The sequence below is a fragment of the Mastigoproctus giganteus genome, chromosome 13, assembly GCF_048544385.1.
Source record: "Mastigoproctus giganteus isolate SK-2022 chromosome 13, ASM4854438v1, whole genome shotgun sequence".
Classification (NCBI taxonomy): Eukaryota; Metazoa; Arthropoda; class Arachnida; order Uropygi; family Thelyphonidae; genus Mastigoproctus; species Mastigoproctus giganteus.
Window position 1 is genome coordinate 57702959 of NC_143587.1, and position 14512 is coordinate 57717470.

Below are 14512 nucleotides of genomic sequence, written 5' to 3' on the forward strand. Positions count from 1 at the left end.
TAGTTCACTGTTTTACCATACAGGACAAATTCATAATGAGCAATGCTTTGTGAGCCAAAAAATACACTAAGCATGCTCTTTGCATTTGATTGAGATTGTCTTGTCTTGCCTTTTCTTTTCTTTTCTTTATTTTTTTTTTCTCCTTGGAGAAGGATCAATGGAAATTGAGAGGACTGGGTCAGAGCCATACATTCATGATTCATCATCGGTAAGGATGGAAGAAACAAAGCATGGGTCAGTAGCAAAACATTAGCAAAAATCCTGAACATGGAAGACCTTCCACTCTCTGTGATCATCAATGAGGATATGAGGCACAAACTTGGCTGAAATCATTTGCATTCCCAAATCTTTTGTTAACATTGATTGACATATCCCATAAGAAACACCAGTTTCACTGGCAAGTTTGCAGATATCTGAATGTTGACAACTCCTTATCAGGTCACAAACACAAGCAATTGAATAGTTTGTTTTTGAAGTAGAAGGGCAGCCAGAGGCGAGAATCACCTTTGACAGACAAGTAATTTGCTTTACAATTTATGAAGTGCTGAGTGTTCAGATGACACAGCATCTTCTCCCAAATTATTTTTTAACATTTTGCTAATTTGAAATGCTAATTTTAAAATGAATGAAATACATAAAGCACCTATTCAATGGCATGCTAATTCAGACTTACTTCAAGTAAATGGATGATTCCTGTGTTATTTGCCAGTGCAGCAAAAGCCTGTAGTTTCCTTGCACTATATGGCAAATATTATTACTATGTAGGCACCTCCGTAGCCAGGTGGGAAGGAGCAGCAGTGCGTAGCACACGCTTCTTGATTAGACCGGAGTTCGAGCCCGTGAATACGGAGGATGCGGAAAGGTCAGGGAATGAGCACCGCATATACCCGGAGCAACATGGCCTTAGTTGCTAATGCTCCTAAAAACCAGATAAATAAAACAATATCCAGTGGACCAATCTGATTCATCCCTTTGCTTCTAGAGTTTACATAGGTAAAGAACTCTTTTCTATTTTTCTTTGCATCCTTTGCCAGGGATTTCTCATAATCTGTCTTTGCCTGCCTAATCTCCTTTGTGACTCGGTTACAGACCAGCTTATGTTTATCATAGGCTTCCATGTCACTCATTAATTTATGTGTATCCCATGCATTTTTCTTCTCTGCCATATGTCTCATTAGTTCATCTGACATCCATTTAGCCCTAAACATTGAACAATATTTCTTAGTTGGTATGTAAAGCCTAGTAGCTTCCAAGATAAGTTCTATGAATGTTTCCCATTTTGAATTTGCTGTTGGTAACATCATCAGTTGGTCCCACTGTATAGAATTTAAATACCGTCTCAGACCATCATAGTCGTCTTTACGAAAGCAAAAACTCTTCCCTTTACCCCTGATGGTAGTTAACTCTTTGAGGCGCCTCCGTAGCCAGGTGGGCAGGAGCAGCAGTGTGTAGCACATGCTTCTTGATTAGACCGGGGTTCAAGCCCGTGACCACTAAATACGGAGGATGCGGAAAGGTCAGGGAATGACCACCACATATCTCCAGAGCAATATGGCCTTAGTTGCTAATGCTTCTTAAATAATAAAAAAAAAAAAACAACAACAGTTACCTCTTTGAGTAAATCCCACTTCAGCACACTGCGATCACTGCCACCTAGTGGTTCTTTTATCTGCAGATTCTTAATGCATGAAGAATCACTACTGATAATCAGATCAAGACTATTACTCCCCCTAGTTGCCTCCCGGACATGCTGATGTAGAAAACAATCATCTAATAAATCCACAAAAGCCTTGCTAGTGTGTGAATGACCAACCCACAAATTCCAGTCAATATCTGAGAAATTAAAATCCCCCATTATGTGAGACTCTCTGATTTACTGGCTCACCTCTATTTCCCTGTACAGTTTCTTATTATTCTGATCAGAGTCATTAGGCCTGTAGCACACTCTTACTCTCAATTTTGATCTCCCAATGCTTATGTCACACCAAACTGCCCCGACACTGCACTGTCCAGCGATGTTGACTGGCTTCACTTCCTTGGATTTTGTGTTTCGTAACTAATAGCATAACCCCTCCTCCCTTCCTGTCCTGTCTATCCTTTCTGTACACATTGTACTCCCCAAATTCCAGTTCTGCATTCCTTATATCTGTGTGACACCACATCTCTGATATCCCAACAATATCTGCCATTGATGTTTTGAGCAATACCTCAAATTCATCAAATTTATTTACCAAATTCCTAGCATTGGTGTACATGCAAGTATACATGCACCTGTTCCTATTCTTAGCTACCCTAACACAACCCATGTGTTTACTTGTACCGCAATGATTCCTAGCAGCCTCTGAAGTACCCTGCATCTTGTTTTCCAGGCTGCTGCTGCTTATTCTAATAGAAGTAGTGCAAGAATCACTTTCACCTCTGCCAGTGGCTACTGTTAATCTATTAGTCCTTGTAACCCCCCCCCCCCCAAGCTAGCAGTTTTCCGGCCCACCTAACACTGCCTCAATAGCATCAGCAAATATTCTTGCACCCTTTCTATTTAAGTGTATCCCATCCCTGTAAAAGCAGTCTCTCCTGTTAACAAGTACAGACCAGGCTGAAAAAAATTCTATCCCTTGAGCCTTGCACAATCTTTCCAGGGCCGAATTGATCGACAAGGCTCTCATCATATACTCCCCCCTATCGTGTCTGGGCACAATTGCAGACACTTTCAAATTCAACCCTAATTCGTGGCTTTTTTTCAACTTATTCAAGATTTTATCTTGAATAAGTATCATTAGTGCGTGTGCATGTGTGTGTTAAAGTTAAGTTAGATTAAGAGATTTTGTTGATTTTATAACTACTTCTACTTCATTAATATAGGCTATTTCTCTATGATTAGGGCTAATCATTGTAATTGTAATCATCCCTAGAACTACTGTGATATAATTACAAGTGTAAAATATCTGTAAAACAAAGAGAGAGGGTTCTCGTATATATAGCAGCTGCTCTGAAAGGGAATACCTTTAATGAAGCCATTGCATAAATCATATGGAAAGGAACAGTAATACTCATGTAAGATGTTATTTAATCACATTTCTGTGAATGAACACAAAACAGGGTTAGAAAGTTTGGAAATCCATTAAAACTGCTAACTACATGTATTTTGTTTTGGAACTTGGATGAAGACTAGTTGATTTTGCAAATTAGTCATTATTTGAATATTAATTAGTTTGTTTATATTTACGAAAATTCCAAATCCGTTGTCTTCTCCATTAATGTTAACTTGAAGTGGTTCAAGGAGTGTAAGTGGGTGTGCTGTCTATTGCCTGTATGTTTTTTATTTCTTCCATGAATTTTAAGTACTTTGGGTTGATTTAGTTACTGTTAATGGTACAGTCCTGTTTTAATGAATTTGTATATGTTTTGGTTGTTGGTAGTAAGTTATTTGACTGTTGGTAATAATAACAAAAGATGGAGGAAGCCAGATACAATACCATGGATGATGTTTTAATGTTATCACTGACTTGCACTACAAATGAAGAGTACTTTCCTTTGAGAAGTACAGGTTTTTCCAAAAAAGACACTCCAATTTTAATTGAATATATATACTAAAGTATATGATATAGATCAATGTGTTGGTTGTCTTCTGAAGAAACTGTAGTTGGAGAGATGAGTGGATTTTCTGTAAACAGTATTCTTAAGAAAAACAGTGTAATGATAAGAAGTCTTAGGTTCAGATCTAGAGAGCAGTCCAAAAATGTCTGAGAAATCAATTAGACAAAACTTGGTAATGAAAATGCCCACTGTGAGCATCCAACACATTTGTTCATATGGTCAAACCACATCTTGTTGAAAAAATATTTAGTGAAAACTGACACCAGTATCTTGTAGGAATGGAGTAAATTTCTCTTTCAAGGGGATGCAGTAGTAATCAGCAGTTCCAGTATTGTTTAAAAACGTTAGTGCAAGAATACCATGAGCTGAATGACACACACACACTGTGCATTTATGGGAAGGAGATCGAGCTTCCATTATTTAATTATTTCATGTGTAAATTTTCTGACTCATATGCAAATATTCTGCTTGTGAATTTCTGATGCTCATTTTCATGTAAAAAGTATGAGTCATGTACGAAAATGGGCTTCATTTGTAAACCATATGCTCGTACAGCAAGAGTATTCTCTATCTCCTATCTTTATCATTGTCATCAAGAAATTTCCATACCTGAATTTTATTTGAAAATGGTTTCATTTTTAGAGCAATAATAATAAATGAAAGATAGAGGGTATAGCCAGAGGAGATAGCCATCTTTATTATAAAAAAAAAAAAAAAAAAAGTAAGTAATAATTAGCACTTCATTGTATCTAGTCCACACAAATTTTAGGTTATAAAATTTCTTTCATATAAAAAAAAAATTTATTTTTATTTCTTTTAATAATATAATTAATTTAAAGGAGCAGTGAAATCTTTATTCTACAATTTTGTTAGTATTACACATATTTAAGTTCATCATTATCATTTCAAGTTACATTTTTTATTTTTTGTTTGAATTATACTGTATTATTCTTCTTATTTCTGTTTTCTTTCTCTTTTTTCTCTCTCTCTCTCTCTCTCTCTTGCTGTCTCCACTAGACGTTGGATTTAGGACCATCACTAATGGATGAAGTTTTTAAAGCATTAGGAACATCCAAACCAGGCATGGAGTTTGATGAGCAACAGTGTAACGAAAATAATAATGTTAAGAATGAGATAAAAGAAATAGCTTCAAAGGTTGGTGGCAAAGATGGATCAAAGAAGAAACAAGCCATGGTAAAGCCAATATCTGCAGCTGATCAACACACCCTTGATTCTGCAATAGCAATGGCTAAAGAATTAGCTAGCAAAAGTATGTTGGAATTAGACTGTAAATCTGATAACGATGCACCTCTTGAGAGTCCAAAAACTCCAACATCACCTTTCAAGAGAAAATTCTCATTTAAATTTAAGACAAGCCCTAAACAAGATAAAAGAAATTTTACACAAGAAGCAGAGTCAATACCTGATATTCAAGATATCATAACTGAAGAAGCAAAGGAAGTATATAGTTCATTAGTAGAAAAAGGGCATGGTCTAGATAGAAGCGTCTCATTACCACTAACCACTTTACAGATGCCTACCCGGGATACTTCCGGAAGCCTGTTACGTTCCAGACACAACCACCACCACCACCATCAGCAACAGCAGCAGCAGCAGCAGCAGCAACAACAACAGCAGCAGCAACAACAACAGCAGCAGCAACAACAACAACAGCAGCAGCAGCAGCAGCATACAGCTCATACAACAGATTCATCTGATGCTGAATCAGAAGCAGTAGACTCCAATCCTCTGCGTATGCTTCGAAGTGGATTTCCTGTTCGACCCAAAGTGAGAGGAAACAAACATGGAATCCCTGCAAGTACCAGAGCATCCACCCCTCATACTGCAACAGTTGCCCGTTTAGCTGCAAATGCAGTGTCAGTGAATAGTGCTACAGTAAATGGTTCTCGCCCAGGACTTGGTGTTCCACCTCCACCCCCTCCAGTTCCTAAAACATCCACCCGACAGTGTGTAGACAATTCAAAAGAAAGAGAGGATCGTTCCTCTCCTACAAAAGATGAATCTCCAATATCTCCAGAATCTCCTGTGGCTAATGACCAGAGACTAGAAGAAAGTGAAATGAATAGTTCAGTAACAAGTTCTAGTAGTAGTAGTGAGACTTCTGCTGATTCTCTTGGAAATGCTCTTCCTTTACCTCCAAGAGATCGCACCAGACCTCTTCCTGTTCTGAAGCATCACCACAGAAAACATCCTCTAGTTATTCCAGGGATTAATAATACTCTAGATCAGTCACGTAATTTAAAGAAACAGATGTCTTGTCCAGATGTACCTACTCAAACTCTGAACACACCTACTCCCAGGACTGATCGAAGGGCAAGTGAAGGTGCCCTTACCCCATGTTCAGATGGTAATTCCCTAAAACCATCAGACTCAGTGTGCTCTAGTCCTAGATCAGACTCTTCTGTTCCTCTTACAAGTCCTGGACAATCAAAAGTTCCTCCTCCTAAACCGGCTAGAATACACAGGTTTGTATACATGCATGCATTTGTTCTCATTTTTAACTTCCAGCGTACTTGTTGGTGTATATTGGATGTCAATTGATTATTTTTTAACTGGACAAGTATTGCTCTAAAAAGGTAATATCAAACACAGTGATTAAGAATGAAATTTTAAAGTTACCCATTTTTAACTATTTCTTGCAATTTGTCTCAAGAAATCTGATTGGTGAAATCTGTGCACCATTCACTGCCATGAGTGATTTTTTTTTTTTTTTTTAATGCATCCACTAAGATTAATAATAAAAAAAAAAAAAAAAAAAAAAGGAAAAAAAATTTGGTTTATCCAGTTTATCATCAGCCATTTTCAATCCACTACAGGATGAAGGTTTCTCCAGCAACTTCCCAGTTCCTTCTGTTTTGTTCAATGGCCATCCATTTATTACCCACAAACTCATGAATTTCATCTGTCCATCTCCATCGTTGTCCTCCAGATTTTCTTCTAGCTCCTCTTGGGTACCATTCTGTTATTTTCTTAGTCCATCTGTCATCATGTCTTCAAGCTATGTGTCCTGTCCAAGACCATTTTAGTTCTTTAGTTTTGATAAGAATGTCCTTTACTTGAGTTTGTTGCCTAATCCATGTGTTTCTCTTCTTATCTAACAGTCTGATTCCTAATATAATTCATTCCATTCTTCGCTGTTTAGTTTTCAGCTTCTCTTCTATTCTTTTGGTGAGTGCCCAAGTTTCATTTCCATAAGTCATGGGGAGTATACATTGGTTCATTATTTTACGTTTCAGACAAATTGGGATATTGTTCCTCAGTATGTGACTATATTTCCTGAATGCTATCCATCCAAAATTTATTCTTCTCTTGGCTTCCAGCCATTTATCATTATTAGAGCTAATGACTTGTCCCAAATACATATATGAATCCACCTTTTCGATTACTGTTCCTTCAATCATTATATCCCTTTCTGTGGCATACTTGTTCATCATTACTTTTGTTTTATCCATATTCATCTTTAGACCAAAATCTTTGTTAACTCTGCATAACTGATTTAAGATTTTCCTCTTAATTCCTTGGGATCGTGGCTTATGACCACAATGTCATCTGCAAATCGTAAACAGTTTAGTTACTCTCCATTCACAATGACTCCTTTCTGTGACCAGTCTAATCTTCTGAAAGCTTCCTCAAGGGCAGGAGTAAACAACGTCAGAGATATTGTCTCCCCCTGTCGAACTCCTTTCTCAGTTTTAAATTTGCTACTGTCTTTGTCTGGTCTAATAAAGGAGGTAGCGTTCTCATATATTTTCTTCTAAATCATAATATATGGGGTATCTATGCCTTGTCTTTCCAGTGCCCGAAACACTGCCTTATGCTGTATGGAATCAAATGCCTTTTCATAAATAAAGGCGCCTCCGTAGCCAGGTGGGAAGGAGCAGCAGTGCGTAGCACACGCTTCTTGATTAAACCGGGGTTCGAGCCTGTCATCACCAAATACGGAGGATGTGGAAAGGTCAGGGAATGACCACCGCATATCCCAGAGCAATATGGCCTTAGTTGCTAATGCTCCAAAAAAAACCGAAACAACAGCCTTTTCATAATCCACAAATGCCAGGCATAATGGTGTTTTATATTCATTTGCTTTTTCCATTAGTTGTGATATTACATATAGGTGATCCATAGTTGAGAATCCTGTACTAAAGTTAGCTTGCTCTTTCGGTTGATTCTCATCAAGTATTCTTTCTAATCTGTTAGTAATGACCTTGTGACAACTTGTAGATGTGGGATAACAAGCTAATTGGTCTTTAATTAACCAATTTATGATTTATCTCCTTTCTTATACAGCAAAACTATGATTGCATTATTCCACTCATTAGGCATCACACCTTTTCTAATGAATTTTGTGAAGTCTTGCCAGTTTTTGTGTCATGTCTCTTCCTACCGATATTAACAACTCTACAGTAACTTAATCTTCCCCCGGGGCTTTCTTGTTCTTCATTTTCTTTAACGCATGTTCTACCTCATCAGGAAGGATATCAGGTATGTTGTATGTGTTACTAATTTGCAATCCATCTTCCCCACTGCTGGCATCATTCCCTCGCTCCTTGATTAACTCCTTATAATAGTCTTCTGCTATTTAAATTATGCCTTCTCTGCTATTTATAAGTACACCATCGCTATTCTTCAGTTTCAGTATCATTTGTCTTTCTGTATTATTGCTCATGGCTGCTGATTTAAATCCTTTGTTTTTCCTTAATGCTTGTTCTACTTTTCTTGTGTTAAATTTTCTTATGTCCTCTCTGAGTCTCTTTCTAATGACTTTGCATAGCTTGGTATACTCAATTTTCTTCTTGTCGGTGTTTTTCTTGCTCTTCATTTGTCGTCTTTGGTTCATCATAACAAGTGTTTCTTGACTAATTTTTTCTTCTTTGGATTTCTTTTTCCCTATAGGTTTCTTGGGCTTTATCACTTTCAGAAAGTTGTAATATTCCTCATCGATATCTTGGTCCTGAGCAGTCTGCAGACGCTCAAACTTGTTCTTAAGTTCCAGTACATACTGCTTTTTCTCCTCTTCTGTTATCTCAAAGACCTTCGCATTATTTACTTGTCAGTTTTTTCCTTTCTTTTGTTACATCTATATCAAGTGTGCATCTTACCATTCTGTGATCACTTCCAACATTTACCTTGTTCAGGATGGTAACATTATTCACGATATATCTTCTGTTAGTGAGGATGAAGTTGATTTCATTAGTTGATTTTGGGCTCTTCCATGTCTACTTTTTTTTGTTCACCCTTTTCTTGAAAAAAGTGTTCATTACTGACATTCCTTGAGATTCTGCAAATTCCACAAGTCTTCCACATCTTTTGCCAATTCCAAAATTTCCTATAGTTCCCCTTTCTGTGCTGTTTTGTCTCTTTCCAATCATAACGACATATGATTGGATATTATCTTTCCCCCATAACGACAGTGTGATGGGTTTTCTGCTCATCTAGAAGACTCAATTTCGGTGTACATTTCTTCAACCTCTTCATCATCATGGATCGATGTTGGTGCATAAATCATTATAACCATTAGCTTGTACCTCTTAGAAATCCTGAGTAGTAGCCTTTACACCCTTGGTGATGTACTTTTGAATTCCAAAATGTTGCTTTTTATATCTTTATGGACCAGAAAGCCAACTCCACCTTCGCTCCTTTAACTGTTTCCATCGATGTACAGCAGATTTCAACTTGATAAACTTATAAGTGATTCATTTCTTTTTCTTCTTGTTTCAGCCAAACCGATGATATTCCAATTCACATTTTCTAATTCCTTTTTCCAGCTCTAATATCCTGTCTTCACCAATCTTATGTCATAACAGGCCAAGTCCAGTTTTCTTGCTTGGCAGCCTGGTCGTACCCAGAGATTCTTAGCACCCTCTGCTTCCACTCTGATTCTCTCACTGCCATAAGAGGGGGGGGGGTGAAAGCTGCTGGGGACCGAGGGCCATTTGTTTCGTCATGCTGTCATGTACTGGAGGGGTTGGTTTTTTCCTCTTCATGCTGACCAGGCGTCTTGAAGAGAACCACTCTACACGTTCGTTGCCACCTAAGTGATGTAACAGGGCTTACCATCGAGAAGATGTGCATGAGTGGATTTTAGGGAGGTAGGCCAACTGGACCTCTCCTAAATCTTCTGAACTAGAAAGATATTGGATCCATCAGTGTTTTAGACTCTGTGTCTGATAACACACAGAATGCCTGTGTGTTAGTAATGGCAAGTGAAGCCAGAAAGAAAGCTTATATAGCATCAGCAAAATAAGAAAACCACCCTCTTCTGTACATCTATTATAATCTGGTGTCAGATTAGCATTAGCATTAGCATTAGTAGAGGCATACGATGCAAGAAAGCAAGCTTATTCAGCATCAGCCAAAAAAAAAAAAAAAAAAAAAAAACCCACTCCCATTTCACCCCTCCGTTCGTTCGAAATACCTGTCCAGTTGAGCTTTAAATTTGTTTAGGCTATCAACTTCAACAACAAGTGATGGAAGTCGGTTCCACCAACCAACCACCCGCTGGCCAAAGGCAAATTTCCGCACATCTATCCGACATCCGTCCTTCCTCAATTTGAATTTATGCCCTCTGAGGTGATTATTCTGAGAAAGATGAAGAATCCCATTGGCATTGAGCATGCTCAAACCATTCAAGGCCTTATACACCTCTATCAGATCACCTCGCCGGTGCCTAGTCTCCAGACTCTGTAATTTGCAAAACTTAAGCCTTTCTTCGTAAGAGCAACCCTTTGTTCCATTTACTAATCTTGTTGCCCTTCTCTGTACCCGTTCCAGCAGCTCTACATCCTTCTTGAAATGAGGCCTCCAGACCTGTATACAGTACTCAAGATGTGGCCTAACCATTGCCTTATACAAGGGAATAATCACCTCCTTATCCCTGCTAGAAAAATTCCTGTATATCATTGACAAGACACCATGAGCTACTCTTGCAGCTCGTCTGCACTGCTCAGAGAACTTCATATCTCCCTGCACAATTACCCCCAGGTCCTTTTCATTCTCCACCACTGTCAGTGCAGTACCGCAGAGTTGATACGTTGCTCTGGGGTTACTGTTTCCCATATGTAGTACTTTACATTTGTCAATGTTAAACTTCATTTGCCACCTCTCAGCCCATCTGTTCAACCTTTCCAGATCCTGTTGCAGCAGCATAGCGTCAGTAGTGTCCTTAACGACCCTGCCAACCTTTGTATCATCTGCAAACTTGGACATTAAACTTGATATCCCATCATCAATATCATTCATAAACACCGAAAACAACAACGGACCCAACACTGAACCTTGAGGAACTCCACTAATAACATTAGTCCACGTTGAGCAGTGTCCATTGATTACCACTCTCTGTCTTCTGCCACTCAACCATCCCCTTATCCATAGTAGCAATTTGCCTCCAATGCCACACTGCTCCAATTTGTGCAGCAGTCTTCCATGTGCAACAGTATCAAAAGCCTTTCTAAGATCCAAATATATAATATCAAAGTTATTCCCTGCATCCAGTTCTTTTGTGACTACATCATAGTATCCAATCAAATTGGTCAGGCAAGACCTGCCCTTAACAAAACCATGCTGCGTCTGAGCTATAACTGAATTCTTGTCTAGATGATCCTGCAGTGCTTCTTTAACCAGTGCCTCCATTAATTTACCTGGAACAGAAGTTAAACTAACAGGTCTATAATTACTTGTGTCAGCCTTTGATCCTCCTTTGTGAATTGGGGTTACATTTGCACATCTCCAGTCTATGGGTACCTCCCCTGAGTCCAAAGAAGCTCTCATAATTATGGCTAGGGGTTTGCATACTTCCTTTGCTGCCTCCTTTAATATAACTGGATAGATCCCATCCACCCCAGGTGCCTTTTTTATGTTTATCCTCAACAATCTCTCCTCCACTTTCCTCTCAGTTATTACAAAATCATCCAGCTCACTGCCAATGTTTACTTTACCTACATCATTCTCCTTCCTGAATAACTCCTCATGCGTGAATGTAGATGCAAAATACTCGTTTAGATTGTTAGCCACCTGAGCAGGATCCTCAACTGTTGAACCATCAATATCCAGTGGACCAATCTGATTCATCCCTTTCCTTCTCGAGTTCAAGTATGTAAAGAACTCTTTTCTGTTTTTCTTTGCATCCTTTGCCAAGGATTTTTCGTAGTCTGCCTTTGCCTGCCTAATCTCCTTTGTGACTTGGTTACAGACCAACTTATATCTATCATAGGCTTCCATGTCACCCATTAATTTATATGTATCCCATGCATTTTTCTTCTCTGCCACATGTCTCATTAGTTCATCTGACAACCATTTAGGCCTAAACCTTGAACAATATTTCTTAGTTGGTATGTAAAGCCTGGTAGCCTCCAAGATTAGTTCCTTGAATGCTTCCCATTTAGAGTTTGCTGTTGGTAACATCATCAGTTGGTCCCACTGTACAGAATTTAAATACTGTCTCAGACCATCATAGTCGCCTTTACGAAAACAAAAACCCTTCCCTTTACCTCTGATGGTAGTTACCTCCTTGAGTAAATCCCACTTCAACACACTGTGATCACTGCCACCTAGTGGTTCATTTATCTGCAGGTTCTTAATGCACGAAGAGTCACTACTGATAATCAGATCAAGAGTATTGCTCCCTCTTGTTGCCTCACGAACATGCTGATGTAGAAAACAATCATCCAATAAATCCACAAAAGCCTTGCTAGTGTGCGAGTGACCAACCCACAAATTCCAGTCAATATCTGGGAAATTAAAATCCCCCATTATAAGACTCTCTGATTTACTGGCCCACTCTATTTCCCTGTACAATATCTTATTATACTCATCAGAGTCATTAGGCCTATAGCACACTCCTACTCTCAATTTTGATTTCCCTATGCTTATGTCACACCAAACTGATTCGGCACTGCCCTGTCCATCGATGTCAACTGGCTTCACTTCCTTGGACTTTATGTGTTTCTTAATTAATAGCATAACCCCTCCTCCCCTCCTGTCCTGTCTATCCTTTCTATACACATTGTATTCCCCAAATTCCAGTTCCGCATTACTTATATCTGTGTGACACCACGTCTCTGATATCCCAACAATATCTGCCTTTGATGTTTTGAGCAATACCTCAAATTCATCAAATTTATTTACCAAACTCCTAGCATTGGTGTACACGCAGGTATACATGCACCTGTTTCTATTCTTTGCTACCCTAACGCAACCCATGTGTTTACTTGTACCGCAATGACTACCAGCAGTCTCTGAAATATCCTGCATCTTGTTTTTCAGACTTCTGCTCATATCAATAGAAGCAGTGCAAGAATCACTTCCACCTCTGCCAGTGGCTACTGTTAATCTATTAGTCCTTGTATCCCCCCCAACTAGCAGTTTTCCGACCCACCTAACACTGCCTCGACAGCATCAGCAAAAATTCTTGCACCCTTTCTATTTAAGTGTATCCCATCCCTGTAGAAGCAATCTCTCCTGTTAACAAGTACAGTCCAGGCTGAAAAAAATTCTACCCCTTGAGCCTTGCACAATCCCTCCAGGGCCGAATTGATCGACAAGGCTCTCATCATATACTCCCTCCTATCGTGTCTGGGCAGAATTGCAGACACTTTCAAGTTCAACCCTAATTCACGGCTTTTTTTCAGCAGTGACCTGTACTTGCTAAGTAATTCCGCCGGTCTCCTACTCTGAATATCATTCGTGCCAACGTGTACAACTATATCACCTTTTGTGCCCTTAAAAGATGATATCCGCTCTACAACGTCATCAACCTTTGCCCCTGGCAGACATACCCTGGTCCTATTCCACCTATCCTTTTTACAAAGCATGTTCCCCGTTTCCCTGACAATAGAGTCACCAACAACTACTAGTTCCTGTGGGACCAGCGCATTCTGCCTAGGGGGCTGCTTCTGTGTTGCCTGATGACCAAGTGCAAGCTCTGGCGTTGATGTGGGCAGCTGAGAGCTTGATGGGCCCCTCAATTTATTTCCTTCGAGGGCATCCACCCTGTCCTTCAAGCTCTCATAAAGGCCCATAACAACGCTGAGTTGTCGCCTGATTTCCTTGCACTCCTTACATCGTGCACACACAAAGACATCCCCCTTGGCAGTATCATGTCCCGTACCCAACTGCTCCGCAAACATCAAGCAAACAGTGCATTTTAATAGACTGTGATTCAGAGGGCAACTGGCCCCCTCAGTTCTCCCCTGAACCACAGCACTCCCATTAGCTTGAGCCTTTTGCTTTGCTGCTCTGGTTAGAGTCATGATTCCAATTTAATTCAATAAAATTAAAACAAAAATTAAATCCTTAAGTTATATTATATATATATATATATTGTTTTTTTTTTTTTTTTTTTTTTCGGTATCTAGTGTTCCCTTTATACAACTTCCGTATCACGTGTAGCACTCTAGTTATGTATTAATTATTTGTTACGATTAAGTCGTTATATATATTTATAGAGTTAAAAATACAATTTAATTGACAATGAAGTTTATCAAGATTAATAGATTTACTGAATAATTGACAATATTATATTATGCACTATACTATACAAAGCTAATGCTATCGAATTCCGGATATGCTGTGTCGCGTTTCAGTAACGAGTGTTATCTACGAAGTCCCTTTATATAACTTCCGTATCAAGTTATGTATTAATTATTTATTTTTACTAATTATTTATGTTCCGTAACCTATGTGGTTATATGTATAGTTAAAAGTACAATTTAATTGCCAATGAAGTTCGACAAGATTAATAGATTTACTGATTAATGTTCACGTAACAATGGCGGCTGTCTATGAACGGTAAACACGTGTATTTGATACCCTTTCCGATACTAAGTAATACCTACAAATCTCTATCTAAGTTACTTTAACTTTAAGTACCGTAAATAGGAATATAAAGCTACTCTAG

The 14512-nt window shown here is 38.8% G+C and overlaps 1 protein-coding gene across 4 annotated transcripts in view; it reads left to right on the forward strand.

The window, feature by feature from the left end:
• Positions 1-14512, forward strand: part of Ack-like (activated Cdc42 kinase-like) — a 335669-nt gene that overhangs the window by 301692 nt on the left and 19465 nt on the right. For all 4 annotated transcript variants that reach the window (XM_090387918.1, XM_090387921.1, XM_090387920.1 and 1 more), the window contains one exon: positions 4615-6083. In XM_090387918.1, the coding sequence (XP_090244044.1) occupies positions 4615-6083 (1469 nt within the window). The remainder of the gene's footprint in view (positions 1-4614; positions 6084-14512) is intronic.